The 22,435-nt window shown below is 46.5% G+C and overlaps 1 protein-coding gene across 9 annotated transcripts in view; it reads left to right on the top strand.

The window, feature by feature from the left end:
• MVB12B (multivesicular body subunit 12B) overlaps positions 1-22,435 on the top strand; it is a 142,190-nt gene that overhangs the window by 33,430 nt on the left and 86,325 nt on the right. For all 9 annotated transcript variants that reach the window (XM_081151097.1, XM_081151101.1, XM_081151103.1 and 6 more), the window contains 4 exons: positions 1,370-1,477; positions 6,600-6,696; positions 13,966-14,095; positions 16,715-16,837. In XM_081151097.1, the coding sequence (XP_081007223.1) occupies positions 1,370-1,477; positions 6,600-6,696; positions 13,966-14,095; positions 16,715-16,837 (458 nt within the window). The remainder of the gene's footprint in view (positions 1-1,369; positions 1,478-6,599; positions 6,697-13,965; positions 14,096-16,714; positions 16,838-22,435) is intronic.

The following is a 22,435-nucleotide window of genomic DNA, read 5'->3' as shown; positions in this document are numbered from 1 at the left end:
TGACATAGTTGCAGTGAATGGTCCATACAGTTAGCCCCATGCCATTCCTCCTCCAGATTCCAGGCAAACATGTGCGTATTTAGCAGAAGGAGCTTTCTTCCTCCTTTGTAGCATTTGCTAGTTTACAATTGTTGGGACTGAAAAAAAGCATTTTGCTTTTGCCTGCTGGCCTGTGGGCTTTTCTGGGGCGGCCTCAGAGAGTGTGGCTGTGGGAGCTCCAGGATGTCCTGGCGCGCCCCTAGCCCCTGCATGCGATGGAGGCCTCCAGCATGCTGTGAACATGCTCAGGGATGCTGCCAACTCCCGGCAGTGTTTTGTGTAAAGAATGGAGCCACTTTCACAGTTTGTCAGCATGGCTGGAGGTTGTCAGATCAAGGACTGCACCTCACAAGGACAAGCAGGGAGACTCCGAGTACACCCCAAATGGGATGCTGCTCCCTGAGCCTGCCCAGTCCCCCCCGCAGGGTGCCAGCCAAGGTGCTTGGAGGTCGATGAATCCTCTGTCATGTTAGGCTGCCGAGCGAGAGAGCATACCTGGCCCTGACAGTGCACTCGGAGAGCAGTCTGGAAGACACTGTCCTCCCAGCCTTTTCCCTCCTCCTCTAGTCATACTAAACCCCATAGCTGTGGACCTTCACACCAGTCCCCGCCCCCCTGCAGCCCAGTTCACAGGTCCTGCAAGGCCCAAGTCAAGGCTGGCTTCGTCTCTGAACTCTCCTTAGAGGAAAATGCCTCTGTGTGTGCACAGGAAGCTGGCTTCCTAGTGAGACAATAAACCAGGAGCTGGGTCTTCCTTGTTTCTATCATGATACAGTTTCTGACCTTGAATACCACTCGCAGAGCTAGTACCCAGAGGACACACCGAGGAACGGGTTTTCCTGACACCTGCCCCCGTCCCCTGTAGACCCCCATTGACCAAAGCACCCTGGCTGGCCCCGGGATCCTAGAGCAGGGACCGCGCCAGCCTCCCCACAGGGGGTGCCCCCTCAGGTGGCATTTCACTCCCCGCTGGACTTTTTCCTGCACCTCTCTCATCCCCCGAGTAAGTGGTAATGAGCAACTTAATGTGCTGACTTCTCTAGTCCCTCCTTGGTCCATTACAACAAAAGTTGCTCTTTTCTCATTAGGACCATTTTTGTCAGGGTGTCTTTAATCAATGGCTTCCCCGGGGACAATATTTTTAGAAGTTGTATTTTTCACACTCTCCCTTTTTCCCCTTTTGGAAAATTTCTTCCCAGGGCCTAGTGAAATGAACTAATGAGATGCCAGGAGAGTTCGGCTGGTGTTAATTGGCCCAGGTATGGAGAAGCTGCACACACCTCCGTCCACCCTGCCTTACCTGCACTCCCTCTCTGTCTCCTCGGTGTAGGTGGCACAGACAGCAGATGGTGTGGATGCTGACCTCTGGAAAGACGGCTTGTTTAAGTCCAAGGTTACCAGATACCTGTGTTTCACGAGATCGTTTTCCAAAGAAAATGTAAGTCTAGTGGCGCTTTTCTGTTTGCTGAGCAAGCTCAAGCCACTTACATTCTCGTTTGAAATTTCCTCGTGTTTTTGTTGTGGTTTATTTTCATCGCCATATGAATTTATCTGTGGTTTCAGAGAACTGGGTGGAATCCACAGCTCTCGCTGTGCTTCATTTATTAACAGGATTATTAACCATGTACCCAAGTGTCCCGTGAATTCCATTAAGATGTGTTCTCAGAAGGAAACCAGGAAATATCTCTTGCAGCTCTCATTGGCCCACCTTTCCTCCAAGTAACAGTGGAGCTAGGTTTAAAGCTGACCAACAAAGGGAGGCATAGCTAGAAAGATGCCACATGTCCCCCTTTTCACAGATATAGCCCTGTTTCCAAAATGACTCTCTCTCCCTCAGTCTCTGTATGACCTAGGACATTTCATTGTTTCTGCAGGTAGGTATCCATCAAATGTAGGTGTCTTTTAGAATGCTATTTTTCATACTTGGGCCGGCCTATAAATTAGGAAATTTTTGGAGATATCTACTAAAGCTTTTCCAACAGTGTTTTAATGGGTGGTTTTAAAAAAAGGGGGGGAAATAGTTTTCCTGAGTATGTACTCTGTGTGGGGCCTGCCCAAGTTACCCTGCAAAATACACCTCTTCCATCCCGGACAGTCTCTTGAAGTATTAGCTCCTTTCCTGGGATCAGAGAGTTTGGGGGCTTCTCCAAGGCCTCCTGTCTTTCCTAGCTCCAAATAGGGAGTAGATTTTCATTTTAAGATTTTCATTTTATTTGGGGCTTAAATGTTACTATCTCTTTCTAATGCAAAGGTTTTTGAAATATTTTTGTTAATTTATAAGTTTTATTATAACAGTAACATATGTTCATGGTTTAAAAAGAAAAACAACTTTAAACATCTTCATTCAGAAGCGTGACTGGGGAAAAGAATGGTCTTTCTCCCTATCACATATCCCCACAGCCCCATGGTCCTGCCTGGGGTCCTTGCCTATCCCTCTGCATTTTCTGGATGTAGACAGTCACACAGTTCTCTGGCTGTCACTCTCTTTCACCTGCCATTCCTGTGTTTATTGAGAAGTCTTTGGTAGAAAAATGATAACATATTCAGGCCTTGCGGAGAAGTCATTGCTTTAATCCCCCCCCCCCCCCAATTACAGGAGTTTCTAATGGAGTGGGTCAGTCCTGGTGAAACACTGGACATCTTTTTCACACAGACAGGCCGGCAGGCGGCAGCTATGCCTGTAATGAGTCTGAGCAGGTCCCTGGGGCTCATTGTGCAGCCTGAGGACCACCAAGGGGCAGGTCTGAGGACCAGGTTGCCTTCGCAGACGTCCCCCCATGGCCCTACCTTCCCTCCTGCACCAACATTCACACAGCGCACTCCCCACCCCTTTGTCTTGGGAGTTACCAAAACCCTTTTTTGAAACTGTTTATGTTTTTAGCTTTTGTCACCTCCGTTCTTTCCGCTGGCTACCCCTTTGTGTGGAGGTCTGCGCATTCACTGCCGCTCCCGGGAATTTAAACAGCTCGTGTTCACACCCTCGCTCTGCTCAGTGGTTTCCCAGAGTCATTTCTGATATCTGTTCAGTCATCACTCGCCCTGACTGAAGACTGTGGCCTCCCAGGACAGCTATGGTCTCTTTGATCGTTTCTGATTTCTGTTTTTGTTGTGTTTCCCCCAAAGGCTGTGGGTTATTGTTACTCTAGGCCAGAAGAGTCCCTGATGCCTTTGTGTGGGGACAGTGACAAGTCTAAAATATGACAGAAGAGTCACCTGTGCTTGTTAATTTTGGTATAAGTAAACCTATTATAGTAAATGCATTGATTTAGTCACCATTTGTTGAACATTAGAGATGTGCATTGAGTACTTCCTTTGTGTGTCTTCCTCCATGAGGACCAGGGTGGCGGGTAGAGAGGACCAGGCAGTGGGAGAAACCTCTGCCTCTCTTTGGAAGCAGTATAGGAAATAGGTGCATTTTGGTTTCAGAAAAAGGGTAAATGGGTCCTGTAGTGAGATCCAAAGGGATCCGTTTCCAGGGGGTAGCAGGGGCCCACTGTCGGGCCAGGAGCAGACAGGAATGAGGCATAGTTTAGTCTGTTGCAGCCAGGCTGTGCTGGCCCTGCTGTCAGAGCCAAGACTTGGCGTAGCATAATTTTTTACAACTGTGAAGGAGGGACGTGGGATCTCAAGACTGGACAGATTCTTAATTAGGTGACTTGAGACTCCCAATGTAGGAGTTTTGGGAGACTCCTTTGAAACCTAAATTTCTTTCCCCCAATAATGCTATTAATACAGAAACCTGGCTTTGGAGTGACATTGCTTCCTGGGGAAGGATCGAGATTAATTGCACTTTTCATGCCCTGTACTTTCTGCATTACCTGTAATAATAATGTACATAGATTAGGTAGGGAGGATATTAAACAGAAGGATTTATGAACATTTGAATATTAAGTTGGTTATCTGTGGCTACCTTAAATGCAAGGTTGTCAAAAATAATTACAGTATACTAGCAAATACTGGCTACCAGAGGCAATATAAATACCCTGAGTCAGTGCATGTTGGGCTTTTGGCATGAATCACTTGCTCAACAAGGATTGAGAATACGGTCTTCATATTTATGAGGAGGCAATGAAAGGGAGCACGGGCGGGGGAGGGGACAGGAACACGCAAAATTAATGGTGTCGCAGACCCACTGTATTAAACCCAGCACAGCGCAGCCCCATGCACGGAGGGACCCCACTTGGACTGCAGGAAGCTCTGACAGTGCAGCCTTCATTTTGTATGCATGGGAGGGGTTTTTGATGCTTTTTAAAAATGGCCACACCACCCATGTTCTGGTTTTATGATTGGGGACATTTGTAGAGTGTGGAGGGTGAGATCGCTAAGTGGTTTGCAGTTGACTTCCGTAAAACCCGACTTGTCAAGCAAAAGACACTTGAGAATGATATTGATGAATGCCCATCCATCTCCAGGGCAGGGAAACACACCCAGTTGTTAATTTCTCAATGCAGAAAGCAGTGATGACATGGAAACGCAACTGCCATGAAAAAAAATTATGATCGATTAGATGAGGTGGCTCTGAAAGCAGCTGATGTCTGCGAGTTAGGTTAACGGTTCAGACCCTGCCTACACTGTCAGAGATGTATCCCTCGTCCATGAGGGTCCACTTTCCACCGCTGCACCACACTGTGCACTGTTTTCCCGAGGCCCGGCCACCTCAGATGGATGAGTAGAAAGCAGTTGGCAAGTGGAGTTCTGTGAGAAAGAAACCATTTTGTGACAATAGGGCCCTAAAAGCACTGGCCACAGTTTACCCTTGATATAGCGACCTTCATTTAAATTTTGAAGAATGTATTTCATTTATGTGCTTTCGGTTTATAATGTATTTTATTAAATATAGTGGTTTTTTTTAATTCTCACCAGAGGATTTTTCATTGATTTTTATTTTATTTTTTATTTTTTAAGAGGGAGGGATGGGGAGGGGGACAGAAAGAGAGAGAAAAGTATCGATGTGAGAGACACACATCAATTGGTTGCCTCCTGCACGTACCCCGATTGGGAACTGGGGAACAGACCTACAACCCAGGTATGTGCCCTTGACCGGAGACTGAACCCGAGACCCTTCAGTGCTCAGGCCGACGCTCTAACCACTGAGAAAAACTGTCCAGGGCTTAAATATACTTTTAATGTTTTTATTGATATAGTTTAGATTTGTCATCCCAGCAAATCCAATTTGATTTCTGACTTTGAGCAGCCCACCCAGTTGGAAATGTACCAAAAAACATTAATTTATTCAGCAAATAATGACTGAGCACCTACTGTGTGCCAAGAACTGTGCCAGATGTGGATTTACAGTAGTGACAGATAGTTTTGGTTCTCCTGGTTCTTAAACTCTAGTGGCGAGACAGATTTTAAATAACCTTGCAAATGTGCCATTGTAAATGGGTATGAAGGAAAATAGTGCCAAGAGAGAATAGAGTGGAGAGTGTAGATGGTAAGAACTCCCAGAATGGCCTTCAGAGAGTGTGTTAGCTGGCACTGTGCTGGGGGCAGGGGGCTGGCCACCCATGCGCAGAGATGGAGGCGCAGGCCCTTCTCTGAGCAAGATGGAAACAGGCCTGAGGAGTTGCTGCGGAGGCCAGAGTGATGGGCTGGCCATCTGGGCACCTGTCCTAATGCAGAGCAAGGAAACTGAGAGTGTGCTCATGCAGGGCTTCAGGGGACGAGGAGCTTCTGAGAAATGGGCACGCAGAGTGCTTTGCTGGTATCCTAACTGGAGAGATTTGGGTTCAGCAGCCATAAGTCTTTCCTTAACTGGCTCTAACTGGAGAGGGGGAAGCTAAGCTGCAAATTACTCTGAAGATTTTAATGAACTCTCTGGGGTGGCCCCATGTATTTAAGTTGTAGGGTAGATATCCTTAGAGCTCGTTTCCAGCCTGAAATGAGGGCTGCCAAGTACCAGCGCGTTTGCAGAGAATTCTCTCTCGCAGTTACAGGATGGTGCGAGCCGTCTTCAGAAGATATTTCTGCACTGGTTACAGAAACTGTGCACTGTGGGCCCCACACACTACCACTAAATAGAAACTTTAAGAGGCCCTGGTGCGTGTCATTCTAGAAGATGGGTAATATTGAGGCAGCAGGGCTTTTCACTCTGTATTTTATGATTCTTGGGATTTTACAGAATGTATCTAGCAACCAAAACGTGTGTTGAGATGCAGACTGGTGATCACTTAGGAGTATGATTGGTTCTCTGTTCGGTTTAGATATAGCTCTCGCCCCCATTTGCTTTCTAAAACCTGCCGGGCCTGAGAGCTGGTCCCAGGACGTGTGCACAGCTGCCCTCTGCTGGGTTATGTTTCAAGCATCTCCAAAGTTGCTCATCCGTCTACCCAAGGCCATGTCTAAATGAGCGGCTTTGAGGTTCTGCAGATAAAACTCCTTCCCAGGGGCCTCCAAGTCCGCATGTAACCTGGGGAGCATTAAGTGGCACCTACTTTAATTAACCTGCTCTGGTAAAGCTACAAGAGTCATTGTGTTAAATGTGCATCTCGAAACCAAAATGGCCAACCTGCCACAGGTGTGTTCAGATTCATGGTCTGTATCTCTTCTTTCTTCCCCAGAGTCACTTAGGGAACGTCTTGGTGGACGTGAAGCTCATTGACGTCAAGGACACTCTGCCTGTAGGCTTCATCCCGATTCAGGAGACGGCGGACACACGTGAGTCATCCTCCAGGAGCACTCATCCCAGAGAGGGTTTCCTTCCTCCAGGCATATTTTTAGATTTTCCTATGTGCATTTTTCTATGGAAATATTTTAGGAGTCCTTACCACTTGCCCAAGAATAAACCCTGCAACTCTTGCCATGTGTACAACATGGTTCCCCAAGGAGCCTGTAGTGTTCTGGTTAGTGCCACACGATTGAGCAGAATGCCCTTTTCTCTCAGAACGGGGCTCCCCGCTGGACTAGTCACTCGGGGATGGATGGAGAAGCTGGCAATAGTCCGTCCTTAGAGCATCCTCTGTGTGGCTGAAGGCAAGCTTGGCACAAGACCCAGAAGCAGAAGGGAAAAAATCAGAAGGCCCCCAGGGAGTACAAGTGCAATAATGTCCTCAGTTTTGGCTCTTGGAGCTCACAGGAAAGGCCAGAACCAGAAAGATTGCACATCAGAGAACATGGGATTCAGTGGGAGCACTGAGCAGAACCAAGCCGAGGAGAGTCGCTGATGCTTTGGGAGCGTCTTCAGGGTCCTGTCATGCGCGTCGGTTATTAAACAGTGCTGGGAAGCCTCTGCCTATCTGAGCCTCCTCATTTTGGTGTGAAATCACTTGTTTTATTTTTAATTACTCTTACCAACTAACAGTGAAGCAGTAAATAAAAAGCGAATAGACTCCTTTATGACATACGATTTCTCTCTGAAGTTCTGTGTCTCATTCTGCGTCATACGTACTTGAATTTTCCATAGTTAGCCCCATGTGGACCCACTGTTTTTGCTGGTTTTTTGCTAGCATTTCACGTAGACCTGACTTTTCATATCTGTACAGACCCCACGTAGTTCTTTAGTGAAGCAAGTAGGTTCCTTTGCATAGCATGTCTTCATTTTCGTAGCAGTCTCCTCACTGTTGGACATTTGCTGTTGTTATTATATGCATTAGCTAATAATTGTAATAGCTGATATTGAGTATGTACTTACTCTATGCTAACCCCTGTCATAAATGCTTTACATACCTGAATCTTCAGAAGACTCCTATTTGGAAATGGATATTATTAAGCCCATTTCCACATATACGATAAATGAGGCACAGTAACTGCTTGGGGATTAAATAATTGATCCAAGGTCTTGCATCAGAAGTGGGGGAGTAACTAGAATGTACACACAAGTCTGACACCAACCACACTTTTCAGCACAGTGTTGCTCTAGAAAAGCATGAGCACCTTTTACAGGAAGATTTTTATATATTTATGTATCGGGGTTTTGGTAACAGTTTTATTGGGTATAATTCACATACCATACAATTTACCCATTAAAGTGTACAATTTAGAGGTTTTTAGTACATTCATAGTGTTTTGCAATCATTACCACAATTTTAGAACATTTCATCCCCTCCCCCAAAACCCCATCCCATTAGCAGCCACTCTCCATTTCTCTCCAGCCCTCACCTTCCCACCCCCTGCCAGCCCTAGGCAGTCACTAGTCCACTTTATATGTAGATGTGCCTGTTCAGGACGTTTCATATAGATGGAATCATAAAATATGTGGTCTTTCATGATCGGCTCCTTTTACTTAGCATATGTTTCCAAGGCTCATCCGTGTTGCAGCATCTATATCAGTATACTTCATTCCTTTTGGTCACCAAATAATACTCCATTTTTATGGATTTACTACATTTTACATATCCATCCAGTTGATGGATATTTGGGTTGTTTCTGCTTTTGGCTGTTGTGAATCATGCTGCTATGAACTTTCCTGTGCAAGTTTTTGTGTGGACATGTGTTTTCATTTCTCTTAGGTATGCACCTAAGCATGGAATAGCTGGGTCATATTCTAACTCTGTGTTTAACTTTTTGAGGAACTTCCAAACTTTTTTTCAAAGGGGCAGCCTATTTTACATTTCCACCAGCAGTGCATGCGGTTCCAGTTTTCTCCACATCTTCCCCAGCATGTGTCATGGTCGTGCTTTTTCATTCCAGCCGTCTTGGTGGGTAGGAAGTGGCCTCGCATTGTGGTTTTGATTTGTGTTTCCCTGATAGCTAATGATGTTGCCAGAATATTTTAATATATAGTTTACCCTTGAACAACATGAGTTTGGACTGCACAGGTCCAGTTATATACAGAATTTTTTTCAATAGAGACTGTAAGTATATTTTCTCTTCTTTATGATTTTCTTAATATTTTCTTTTCTCTAGCTTAATTTATTATAAGAATACAGTATATGATACATATAACATACAAAATATGTGTTAATTGGCTGTTTTTGTTACTGGCAAGGCTTCCAGTCAACAATAGGTTATTAATAGTTAGGTTTTTGGGGAGTCAAAAGTTATACCTGGATTTTTGACTGTGTGGGGGATTGGTGCCTGTGACCCCTGCATTTTTTCAGGGGTTAACTGTATTCTAGATGGAAGTACTATATCAATTACGTGATTTGAAACATTTTCTCCCATTTTGTGGGTTCTTTTTTCACTTGCTTGGTTTCCTTTGAAAACTTTTATTTTGATGGAATCCATTTATCTTTTATGTGTTTATTTTTTTGTTTATGCTTTCGGTGACATACCCAAAAAACCACTGCCTAATCCAGGGTCACCAAGATTTATGCCTATGTTTTCTTCTAAGAGATTCATAGTTTTAGCTCTTACATTTATGTCTTTAATCCATCTTGAGTTAATTTTTGTGAATGGTATGGGATGGGGTCCAACTTTATTCTTTTGCATGTGAATGTCCAGTTGAATAACCGTTCTTTCCTCCACTGACTTGTCTTAGCACCCTTGTTGAAAATCAGTTGACCATAAATGTGAGAGTTCGTTTCTAGACTTGGAGTTCTTTTTCATTGATCTGTGTGTCTTTCCTTATGCCAGTCTTGATTGCTGTTCATAGCAGGTTTTGAAACCAGGAGCTGAGTCCTCTAACTTTGTTCTTCTTTTTCAAGATGATCTGGCTCTTCTGTGTCTTGAATTTCCATAGAAATTTTCAGATTTGTCAATTTCTGCAAAGAAGCCAGCTGGGATTTTGATAGGGATGGTGTTGAATCTGTAGGTCAGTTTGGGTATGTATAGATTTTAAATGATTTCCTTGTGATAGGTTTCTAAGTACTTGAGGCTACTGGGTCATAGATCCTCTGTGGTCTGCCCCCAGCCTTCCTCTCCTCATACTCAAGCACCCTGTGCTTTACCCAAACCGAACCACTTACTGTGCACTCTCTATGCTCCTTTCTTTTCTGACCACATACTTGCTTAGCAGTTTCAGGCATTTCTCTGCCTGAAATGCCCTTTCCCTCCACTCTGAATGTCCACACCCCGTGTCTCCCAAAGGTGAGCCTAAGTTCTCCCGCGTGCATCAGACAGTCTTTATTCCCTAGATACCAGTTTGAAGTAAGCTCTCTCTCCCCTCCACAGTCAGCTAAGGTTGATGAGTGCCTAGTGGCACTGCAGGCTTTGGGATAGAAAGGTGACTGAGATACTGGCCCTTTCCTCGGGGACAGTTTAGTGGGTGACCTGTACCTGGCAACAGGAATTGCATTACAACATAATCAGACAGGGCTCTAGTCAGCTGGAGGTCAGGGGCCTTGTCTGCCTTCTTTACTGCTTTTCAGTGCACCCGGCACAGCACACACTCGCTGAAGGGCCTGGAGGGAAGTAAGCATGTGTGCATTACAGTCATGGGAAGCCAAAGGGAGTGATTGGTTCTGCCTCTGAATTACCATCTTTACCTCCATTAGGACAAAGTGAAGCTTGTCATGGTGGAGAACTTGGGCTCTGGAGTCGTACTCGCCTGATACTGAGTCTGGCTCTGCACTTACAACTATAGGGCTTCACCCTCCTGGACCTCAGTTTCCGCATCTGTAAAATGGGGGAGGGGATATTATCTGCCTCATAATAATGTTTTTAGCTTGCAGTTTAGCCATTTACATGTTTTCTTCATGTCTTTACTACTTATCTCCTTCTTTGAGGGCAAGATCTATGTTTAATTCATCTTTGAATCACCTAAGGTACCCATCATGCACAGTGCCTTGCTCAGAGGATGGACTCAATAAAGATAAACATTATTACTCTCCATTGCCAAATTAACTTCCAGAAATACCAATTCACAGTGCCACTAATGAATACAGGCTTGTACCTGTTTTCCACAGACCTGTCGGCATAGGTTTTAAATTTTTTATTTAGTTTTGCTATCCAAACTGTATTTAATTTTCACTCCATTATTTATTAGCAAGACTGAACATTTCACAAGTGTTTGCTTGCTACTTTCACTTATTCTTAAATGGCTTGTCTGCTTGGGAACTAAAATTGCCTGTAGACTTGTATGAATTTCCCACTTTTCCCTTGTGCTTTTCTTAGTTTTAAAATTTGCGTTGATGTTCATGTTTGACAATTAATCGACTTACAGTGTCTTTATATTGATACACCATAGAGTCACAAGGGATTTCCCATTCTGTACTTGCCTTTCGTTGAACCAGTTAAGTGAGGAAGCCCAGGGCGGAGTACTGTCTACGCCTCGGTCTAGCTGCTGTGGGTGAGCCTGTGCAGTGATCCGGGGAGGGGAGCCTTTCCTGCGACTGGGGCATGTGAGTGGCTGTGCCACAGACTTTGAGGTTGTCCTGGCATCTCCACCAGGTGTCTTATCACACAAGGAGGGTGGGTTCAGGGTGGCCTCTTCATTTCGTGTCATAGGGTCATTTTCTAGAGCCTTTACCCAGGGGACAGGTGAGCCCAAGCTGAGTAGATAAACCTCTGGTCAGCTCTGTGCAGTTTGGACGCATGTAAGGCCTTGATTTTACAAAGTCAGCCAAAAGGACAAGACTCCTATAATTAATTTAAAATACAGTTTGTTGCAATCCATATAGTACTTAAAAACTGGAAAACTGTTTGTTTTAGTAAAGTGCTGTGTCCTTTCTCTGTTCATTAGCATGACTGAACACATTTCAATTTACTGTATAATATGTTTACTTAAAATCAGGCCTGTTTAAGCATGTGTAATTAGCGGCTCCATGCTGTAGATGGAGGAATGGAGGAATGGAGCAAAGAGCAGCGTGACAAAAGCAAGCAAAACACCTGCATTTTCATTTACTTTGAGGACAGGTCTCACTCACCTTCTTCATACTTTCAGAGGCCTGATCTTGCCCTGGCCAGTGTGGCTCGGTTGGTTGGGTGTCATCCCATGTACCGAAGGGTTCCCTGTTCGATTCCTGTTCACGGCACATGCCCGGGTTGTGGGCTCCATCCCCACATCAATGTTTCTCTCTCTTTTTCTCCTTCTCCTTCCCTCTCTCTCTAAAAATCAATAAAAAAATCTTTAAAAAACAATCCAAAGGCCTGATCTTAACACTAATAGTTTTCCAAGGTGTAGGGTCGCTCTGACCATTTTCCCCAGGATACCATCCTGCCTACTGGGGACAATGTTTGGGGTCTGGATTCAGGACATTATTACTGTACCTTGTAGATCTGATCCTAGTCCTTAGTTTCCTCACCAAGGAAGAGAACCCACAGGTTCTGAGTTTCCACCTGGCTCTTTGACATGCAACACCCCCAACAACACCACCACAACGCCACTGATTCTGGTCTCCCTTTGGTAAAGCCAAGACCAGCCACAGGCCTGCACTTCCTTCATCACTCCGCTCCCTGATTTGAATGTGCTTCTTTCCTGCCCCAGAACTGACAGGTCTTAAAAGTCAATGCCAAATCCTGACGTGAGTTGTGTGCTGGAGGCCTCCTTGTAGTGATGGTGATCAGAACATTCGTGGCTGTTCTTTATTAAGCACTTATGTGTGCCAGGTGCTGGGCTAAGTGAAGCTTACCTGTTATCCCATTTCATCCACCCTACGTCCCTGTGGGGTGGGGTTTCATTGACTCCCTTTTACAGCTAATGGGACAGAAGCTCAGAGAAATTAAGGTCATAGTGTTGGAAAGTGGCGGAGTTGGGATTTCAACCCAGGTCTATCTGACTCATGTATTGAGTAACTGCAGTTGATTGAAACTCATGTTTAAAAACCACAAATGAGCAAGCAGATGCCTGGCTGGCCACCACTGGAAGTCACTAGAGCACCGACTCATCTCTCTGTAAGACCCAATAAATAAAAGAATAACGTATTTATCTCTTTTTCCTACGCAATGCACACTTCAGAGAGACCAAGTAGTTGAAGAAGAAAAGTTATTTTTTTTATATAGAAGAATTTCAGCTAATAAATGCAGAAGGAATGACAGATATAGAAAAATCACCATTCTGAAACCTTTAATGAAATGATGGATCTAAGAAACAGTCTTGAGGGGAAGCAGACACTGCTCAGAGAGTAGCTATTGGGAACTTCATCATGGGGGGAACCAGGCCGACAGCCCCGGAAGCCGAGGGGGCAGAGCTGGACCACACCTCATGATGTGATGCCACAAGAAGTACCTACACCACCTGGGAAGTGCTCTTGCCTGAAAAGCCCTAACCTGACTCTTACCAAGTCTTTAGCTATAACTGCTGGTTTACAGGAGGTACAGGGGAATGACCCAGTTTCTCCAGCTTCTGTGCCCTGAAGACAAGGGGAAGGTGGAGAGGTTGCTGCAGCATAAAAGGGACTTAAGAGACCTCGCAGCTAAGTTCAGACAAACCAACAGTGAAACGATGTTTTTGAGGTAATGGAGGAAACTTGAATATAGACTATTTATTGGATGGTATTGAGGAATTATTCGCTTTGTTAAGAATGATAATGGCATGGTGATCGTGTTAAAAAAAAATTGTCTGCCACAGATGCCTGCTGAGCTATTGACAAGTGACAAGACACAGTGTTAGAGACTCATTCTAAATTCTCCAGCCAGGCGGGGGGAGATGAAACCCGCTTGTCCATTTGGGGCAGTGTTGAAACTGGATGATGGGAGCATGTAGATTCATGCACTTTGGGGAATGTTTGAAAATTTCTACAATAAAATGAAAAAGAGAAGCGTCCATGTAGTAAAGTGTGTTAACACTCAGGTGTCCACGTGTATGTATCTGAAGGCTGCAGCAGTTAGCAGGTTGTTTAGAAGCCAGCCCAATGGGTTCATTCCAGGCAGCTTCTCCTCACAGAGGTGGGCATGCCCAGGGAGCCCCTTCTCCGCAGAGAAAGTTGGTGGTCAGGGCCTGTACACACGGCCTGCCCACTGTGGGCCTGTGGAGGGAAAAAGGGGTACAGCCCAGCCCTCCTGTTGGGCACTTGGATGACTGGCCACTTCCGTTGCCAGAAGGGGACTATGACGGGAGACGCAGTGTTCCGAATAGAGATTCATGCCTTTCTCTGTTCTTTCCTTCAGAGGAAGTAGCTTTTAGAAAGAAGAGGCTGTGCATTAAATTTATCCCACGGGATTCCACGGAAGCTGCGATCTGTGACATTCGGATCATGGGCCGGACCAAGCAGGCCCCTCCTCAGTACACGTTTATTGGGTGAGTCTCAGTAACACAGATCTCCTCTCCTCTCTCTCTGTGAGTGCTCAGGTCACCCCCAGGGATAGAGCACTGAGACTCTGACACACGAGGCTAGGCCTCTGCTCATAGCTGCCCATCCTGCGTGTGCTGCAGCCAGTCCAGACCACCACTCTCTCCACCCCTCCATGCCTTTCTGCTCTAAGGGCCTTACTGTCCCCTTGTCCTGTGTGTTTGTCCTTGAGGCTCTGTGGACCTTTCCAGATGCCCAAAGCCCAGGAGCCCTCTCCTTTGCGACCACTGGGCCTCAGCCCTTGGCACTGTTTACTCACCTACTAAGTTTATGAGGCTCCCTTTTGTTCCACTGGACCTGTCACTGCTACCTGGAAAATGTTCTCTCTTCTGGGCCCAAGCCATTGGAACTCAGGGACCAAGAATGAGGGGATGGCTGCTCCCAGATACAGAGGGGAGGTAAAAAGTCAGGATGAGGGAAGTGAATGGATGCTGGATGTCCAAAGATAGATGTTCATTATACTCAGGCAGCTGAAATTCAGGTCTTTTCAGTGTGGTAGATGGTTTTTGGCCCCTCAGCCATGTGCCTCTCTCCCTGGTTGGCTTTGCAGGCATCTTGCTTGACCCCGTCGGTCCCCAGGGATGAGTCTCCCACTTGGATGAGACTCTGGGTTGTGCTCTGTTTTGCTTCTTGCTCATTTTGATTCAGACCTTCCTCTTTCTTCTAAAGCCAGGGCCTTCGTCCGTACGCCTGACACAGGCTGGGCGATAGGCGAGCTGTGGTGTTTGCTCGAAGTGTGTGGGGAACTGGTATCACCGAATTAGAGATTATTTTCATCTTGGTGCACAGAGGTTATGTAGACTCTTCAGCTATGGAATCAGTGCTCTGTCTCAAGACTTTGTGTCCTTAAGAAGGACTCTGATCATTCCCTTCCCTCCCATATACACTCCGGATCCTGTTTAGCAACGGGGTTTAAATTGATTATGTAAACAGGAGTAGCAAGTGGTAAGAGAATAACCATTCAGTTGCCTTGAAGCAGCTATTTGCATACAAATAATAGAAGCCAACAATTTAATGATGAACTTTTAAAGTCTAATTTTGGTTTACTCTGTGTATTTTTAATTAGAAACTATACTACTTAAAAGATTCAATTTTTAACCAGTTTAGAAACTTCTAAAGAATAGACTCTTACCATATACGTATGTCTTGATAATCAAAACTAAAATCTTTTATATTATTTTGAAAATATTGCTAAATAAAGTATATTTTTGTTTCATCTTGGAGCAAAAATTCTGTTCCAGAGGCAGATGATTTCAGTGTTACTTATTTATTTTTTAATCCTCACCTGAGTATATTTTTTCCATTTCTTTTCAGAGAGCGTGGAAGGGAGAGAGAGAGAGAGAAAAAAAACATCCATGTGAGAGAGACACATCGATTGGTTGCCTCCCACATCTGCCCCAACTGGGGCCGAGCCTACAACCAAGGTACATGCCCTTGGCTGGAATCAAACCTGGGACCCTTCAGCCTGCAGGCCGATGCCCTAACCACTGAGCAAAACCAGCTAGGGTTCAGTGTTATTTTTAAGTAAGGAAAGAATTCAATTCAAAACTCTTAAGTCACTTTTTCTTAAGAACAGGCACAATTCCACACGTTACTTTGCAAGGGTTGGGTTGTCGGCTGGGGAGACAGAAACCTCAGAGTGGGGACAGCTCCTCCCAGGCCTGACCGCGGATCCCCAACTAAGACGTGGTGAAATCCATGCAGCCAATTGGAATCGACCATCTACCTAACAAGACGTGATTGTGGTTTAGAACTGTTCCCATAGTGCACTGAGAAGCTACTAGGAATATCCACTAAATCAATCTGTTCTCATTTTTTTAAGAGATGATATTCCTCCACATCCCAAGATACAGTTCTGTGGGGCAGTTGAGAAGTTGTAAATTGGATGTGGCTGAAATAATCTCATTCCAATTCCTAAGAACAAACCTGTTTCATAAACGTCCGTGACTGGTGTGCAGCTGGCTGCAGTGCAGGCATATCAGGTCACAGGGAATTTGATGTGGTGTCTGTCAGGCCCTTTTGTGTCCAGTCTTAGCTGTGGTGGTTTGTGGGGCACATGCTTCATGATTTGAAGATTTCTCCCAAGCTGACCCTAAGAAAGACCGACTGCAGGTGACATCGGGACAGTAAGAAGCTTTATCCAGAAGCCAGAAGTGTTCTAGAAGCAGGGTGGGTAATTCTTGTAGTTGGAAACCATTGGTCTGTCTATCTCACCCAAACCATGCAAGGGATTTGAAGTGTATTGTCGTGTAAACACCTACAATGAAATGACAAAATAAATTTAAAAACTTAAAGACAGAGAACCAAGGCAAGTGCAGTAGTAAGGTAGGAAGGCAAGCTCCAGGTGGTGTCATACAGGCCTGCCCAGTGGGGACAGTTGCCCTCACATTCGGCTCTGAACTGTGACACCCAGAGCACAAAGGGAGGTGATGTAACCAATCTGTGGACAAGAATTGATTCCCTGGTGGTTGAGGCTATGATTCTTTTAAAGGTGTTAGTTTGTTTTGTCGCTCAGGTGAATGCTTTGTGCTAAACAGCGCCGTGAAGATTTCTCTTTTCTCCTAAAGGGAACTGAACAGCATGGGGATCTGGTATCGCATGGGCAGAGTGCCAAGGAATCATGACTCATCTCAACCCACAACACCTTCCCAGTCATCAGCTGCTTCCACCCCGGCCCCCAACCTTCCCAGGTGAGGCCTCTCCGTGGCATCTTGTTCTGCTATGCATGTTACAGTCACATGGTCTTGGGTCCCAGGGCGCACACTTTAGGACACCTCCCCTTAGTGTCTGCTGAAATAGTGCAGAAGCAATCTACCGTCGGAGATTTTTAAAATCCAATTAGAAATCTTTGCATTCCTTGAATGTAAAGGCCATTGTGTATTCTCTTCTGCACATGTTCCGAAGGCTCCCAAAATAGCAGAACATGCAGCTTTAAATTGGCTCGCTGTTCTGAAGAGCCCATAGCTGCAGGCAGACGGGATCTGCAGCCACGTGGTTGGGAACGCTGGCCGGAAGAAGGTGGGATTCCTTCTCTGCCTTGGCCAGCGGCTCATTTGAAACCCAGGGGGGTTGGTAAGTAATTATGTTCATTTTCACGTTGTTTCTTTTCCCAATGAGCTACAACTAAGAAATGAGCAGTTTGGGTTTGAGAGAATAGTGAGAAGTTTTCCAGGGGATGTTAGTTTTAATCATTGTTTCCACAAAGAAACTCGGTTGCTCTGCAGCTGATTTCAGTGGTAATAGAGGCGGAAATGGTCTTCATGCTTTCTGCAAGAAGCAGGTGGGAAAAATCCTGTCAAATAAAAAGACCTCGGCATCGCTAGTAGTAAGTTATTTGAGGACAAGGAACAACGGCAGCAGCGGTGGATTAAGTTTGAGAAGAGGATTACGAAAGTAAATAAAACAAGAGAGGATTGTCGAGGCGGTGTCATTTGGGGATTGATGTAACATAAATGAGAATGGATCTGGGAACTTCCATACGGGTGAACAGAGATGAACACAGTCTTTCGGGAATAGGACAAAATAGTCACCAGTGGGCTCCCCCTCCTGATCTCCAGGACCCGTGCCTTGCCCTCTAGGAGGTACAGAGGGCAGCGTGGCCGCCTGCTCTCTGCGCTGTTCTCTGAGCATCCGCCTCTCTCGGAAGGTGCTGTCATGAACCAGCAGCTCAGAGGGCCCTGTCCTTCGGGACGTCCCCCATGAAGGCAGTCTGGGCTTTCTCCTGACAGTCTCATGAACCAAGAGCGGTCCTTAAACTTGACTAACCCCTGGAATCGCCTGAAACTTTAGAAGCAGTTTTCCAGTTCATTTTAAAAGAAGAGATATGAATAGCTAGTGAGCTACCCAGAGATGCAGGTGGAGGGGTTGAGTGTTTGGTTTATGAGCACAAGGCTAGTGCAGCTCAGTTCAGCACTTGCTCACTACCCAGGGCACCGTCATAGATGCAATCACCATCACCTGGGCTTGGGGTCAGCTCAGGCCCATCACCTGTGATCAGGGTCATCTGAGACTCATCCCTGGAGTAGTTACAGCTGCTCCCTTTTGACATTATATGGCTTGGAAGGGCCTAGAAACAGGCACAACCTTGGGGAAGGTTTTACCTCTCTGTCGGATAAAGAAAGAGCACTGATTCTCCCATTTAGTGAAAGCAGGAGGACTGGTCTCCCCAGAAGCCTGCTGGTCAGTGGCAGAGCACAGCCACTGGCCACTGAAGTGAGAGAGGGCCCAAGATCACAGCTGTGCGATGCCGGGTGGAACTGGAGGTAGTGTTTATAAGGCTTATCTATTTTATTACCTCTTGTACAGTTTATGGTTTACAATGGTTGCAAGGAAATTCGATCAGTTTTGTTTTACTTGCCAAATAAAACAAATGTCAAAATAGTCAATATAAAATGTATTCTAATTTGGCTGAGTTAAGTCAGCCAGTATGCAGTAGGATAATTGAACGTTACATTAGTGCTTCCCAGTAAAAACCACTTGTCTGTCCCCAGCGCTCCTCTCTCATTGTGCAGTAGTTTACAGGTGGTGTGCATACCTACCTGAGCCTCCTAATTCATCAGCATTTCTGTGCCTTTGGTTTTTGTATTGTTTTCTTAGCCAGCATCTTTGATTTTAAAAAAACTAAAATGCTGATTATTCAAATTTTCCATTGAATATTTGTGAAATTATGAGTATGTTACTTTATTCTTTGAGGCTCCAGGTCTCTGCAGTCTTGCCAGCAGAGGAACCTGACAGCTTTCTCTCTGGTGGTGAGCGTGGGTGGTGCCTGGATTCCCACTGTGGCTACACAAGCTGTGCAGCGGCCTTGTGGAGTGAAGGCTCCCCTCCCCGAGCTCAGTCTTTAAGCTGAACTGGTAGCCTCTTCATCCCTTCCTGTTTCTTGCTACTGCATCTTTGTTCACGTGGACACCTGTGCATCAGGTGTCTCAAATCCCTGCCTTAGTTAGATACCAGCTCAAATGCCTCCACTTGCATGAAGCCTTCACTGAACACCATAGGGGCTGCGCCTGTGCCTTGGCTCTCTTTTGAGTGCCTCTCGGCTGTTATGCATTCACTCTGTTGTGTTCACATTGTGAACTCCTCAAGGACAAGGATCTTGTCCAGTGTCTGTTACCTCCCAGCGCTCGGTTCAGATCCAGGCAATTATTCAGTTTTTCAAAAATGCTTCTCCATCAGCCTAGGACCTCGTGCTGTTTTCCTCCCTCCCACCCCCAATGACTCTCAAGGCCCTGAGCATTCCTAAGGGTTTTTCTGATTATGAGAGTAATATAAACTTGTAGAAAACTGACAGAGTATAGAAAATAGTGAACACACAGAAATCCCATTTCCAATGAATAAAGGTGCATAACCTAGTCGTATTTCCTTCAAGTCATTTTTCTGTGTACTTTTTACATAGGTGATATAATAGCAAGTTTATGTTTTGCTGCTGCTTTCTCATGTAGTTTTGAACCACAAGCATAAGTAAGAAATACTCCTTCAAGCCTGGTCTTTGTGTGGACGCAAGGATCAGGTTGCAAAGCCAAGGCTAGAGTGAGAGTGTGGTGATGCAGCGCCCTCTACTGACCAAATTTGGAGGAGGCCCAGGGAGGACTGGCAGGCTGGTTCCTGAGCAACCGGCTGCAGACCCTTTTCCCAGCAAATCCCTTGTGGGGCCTGGAAGGGAACGAGGGAGCCAGGGCCAGGAGCAGACCTTATTGCTTTCTAGAGCTTGAGTCTTCGTCTCAAAAGCTAAAATTGTATTATTCTGCCTCTATGTTTTATGTTGTCACTCATATTTCGAAGAAATTCCCTGCCATTTTTTGGAGAGCTCTGATCCCCAGCTTGATTCAGACAGAAGGGGCAGTTGGTGGATCTTTTCAGAGGGAATGGGTCATCACCTGAGGCCCTCATGGTCTTAGCAAAACTGCCTTCTCTCTCCAGAGGCAGGTGCTGCCCCAGGACAGGCACTTCCTGCTTGTGCCCTTTCTGTTGCTGCAGAGAGTGCCAGTCCTGGGCCAGAGACCCAGTTGCCCTTTCATAGTGGTAGGCCAGCTCCTAGAGACAGAGGCTGCCCCTGGCTGTATCTGCTAAATTAGACACAGTGTTTGGAGACGTTTTTGGCAAAAGGCAGGATCATCTGTCTCGGCAGAGCTCCTCTCCCTTATTCAGCGAATGGATCTCACACAGACGTCTCTGCACACATTTCTGAGTTTCCAGGGGAAGAAGGTTATGCTGCCTCTTCAGGAGCTCAGAGCCCCTGTTCTCTCTCTGGGCATCTGCGCTGCTCTGTCCTCTGCCCATCCACTCCATGCAGGTTGGCCAGCAAGATGGCACTGGCCTTGGGGCTGAGGCATGGCCACCTCCCCTTCTCTTCTAGACCAGCCTCAGCTTTGCGAGTCCTCCTGGTAGAGGCTTTTCTGATTCTCTTCTGTGCTGCTGCTTTGGAGTCGGTACAGATGGGGGAGGCACCCCCTCTCTCACACGGGGCCTCACACATGATTCTGCTGGGGAGAAAAGGTTCTGCTGCTGCTGGCATCAGGGTTTGGGAAAGTTCTGGGAGATGGGTGCATTCACAAGTGATGGAGCACCGGTAGCCCTGGAGTTGGATGAGTGGGTGGTTCTGTGTTGTCCCAGCAGGGGCCCCTGGTACACTGCTGTCTCCTGGCCTGTTTAGCTGCAGAACCAGTGGCTTGATAGAGACATCAGAAGCATGCTTATCAAATTTGCAGATGACGCAGTCATTAGGAAGAGCTAAAGTTCTGAGTGAGGGAATTGATCCCCCATTGCTCCTCTACAGCTGGAACACCCCACTGGAACCAGAAGAGGGGAGGCAATAGGCCAGAACGGGCAGGGCCTCCTGAGGTTCAGAAAGTCATTTGCACGAGAACCAGTTGAGGAGACTTGGCTTAGCAGCGGTTTGTGTGAAATGACTGGGCCTGAGCTTGGTTTGTGGAATGCAGCCTGGTGTGCACAGCGGGGTACATCCCACTAGGCAGTGTCCAGGCCTGTTAGCTATGTTGAGAGGGTCACGTCCACTGCCACACACCACCTTGTAAAAGTTGCCCCACTCCAGCATTCATTTGAGCATGAAAAGTCGCTGACAGCAGCTGGATTCAGGTGTTCGAATGGTTAATATGTGGGAGGTTTAAATATAAGAGATCTAAATGGTGTTTCCAGGTGAGGGTGGGTCACTGAAAGCCCCAGAAAGCAAAATTCAATCAGGTGGATGGAAGTTAGGAGGTAAATTGGGGCTTACCATTTAAAAAGGTGAGTAAAGAAAACTTCCCCCAAAATTCCATGGCCTTGAGGAAGTTCCCAGCTGCTGCCAATAGTCCAGCAGCCTTTGGATTCTTCAGGTGTTAAGAAACGTGTCATATTCCCTGTCCCCATCCTCCAAAGTTCAGATTCAGGAGACCCATGTTAGGGCCACAGACACCTTGCTAAGGGTGACTCCAGGTAGCTCCCGTGGGCAGGGAGGGTGCCTAGCAGTGGGCATTTGTCCCTGAGGTCTGCTCACCAGACCTGTAGCGATTGCCTTCTGCGATCCTAGTGCTGGTGTCGGAGGGGGCTGGGATGACTGCAGAGTGACTGCGGTACACCCTCGCCATACGAGGCCCAGAGGCCCCATCCCAGCCTTGGCACGCATGAGCTGACTGCAGGTATTTCTCTTGCCATCCCTTTCCAGGGCCATCTGAAATTAGTAGCCTGGACTCCAGAGTGCTGGAGTTCTTGGGACACCTCACATTTATGTGGACATTGGGCTCAGGTGTCCTAGGAAATGTGAAAGTGTGGTTCTAGGAGCTCCACTCTGCCCTTCCTGTTGGCCTGGGGTGCTGAGGCTTGTCCATCGGGGTCCTGACTCTGCTCCACACAGACCTCAGGCTGTGGGCAGGTCCTGCAACCCTCCTCCGACACTATCCCCCCCCCCCCCCCGGGGGGGAAAGTGTCATCTTCCCTCCCAGAGCCACAAAGCACACAGCTCCTTTCCCAGCATGGAGTCCTGCCCAGCAGCCCGCTCCTGCGAGGTGTACCCCCCGGGAGCCTCTCCCAGGAGCCGATCAGGCGAGCTTCCCTCAGAGGGTGCGTGGTGCCGCTCAGAGTTGTTCATAATCTTCGGTGATTTGTCAGCTTCCAGCAAGATGTCAGTCACAGGTTCCGAAGTATGTTTCCCAGTGACAGACATAATTGTACTTAACTTTTTGCGTGGATGTTATCAATCTGTGACAGGTACTCTGGGAAATGGGGCATTCTGATTGCAGAAGATCTGTCACATGCATTTAGTCTTCCTCTCAGAGACACCGGGATTCAGT

Source organism: Miniopterus schreibersii, assembly GCF_964146895.1.
Source record: "Miniopterus schreibersii genome assembly, chromosome: 11".
Taxonomy (NCBI): domain Eukaryota; kingdom Metazoa; phylum Chordata; class Mammalia; order Chiroptera; family Miniopteridae; genus Miniopterus; species Miniopterus schreibersii.
Note: the sequence above shows the minus strand (reverse complement) of the source record. Positions and strands in the feature narration are given on the sequence as shown.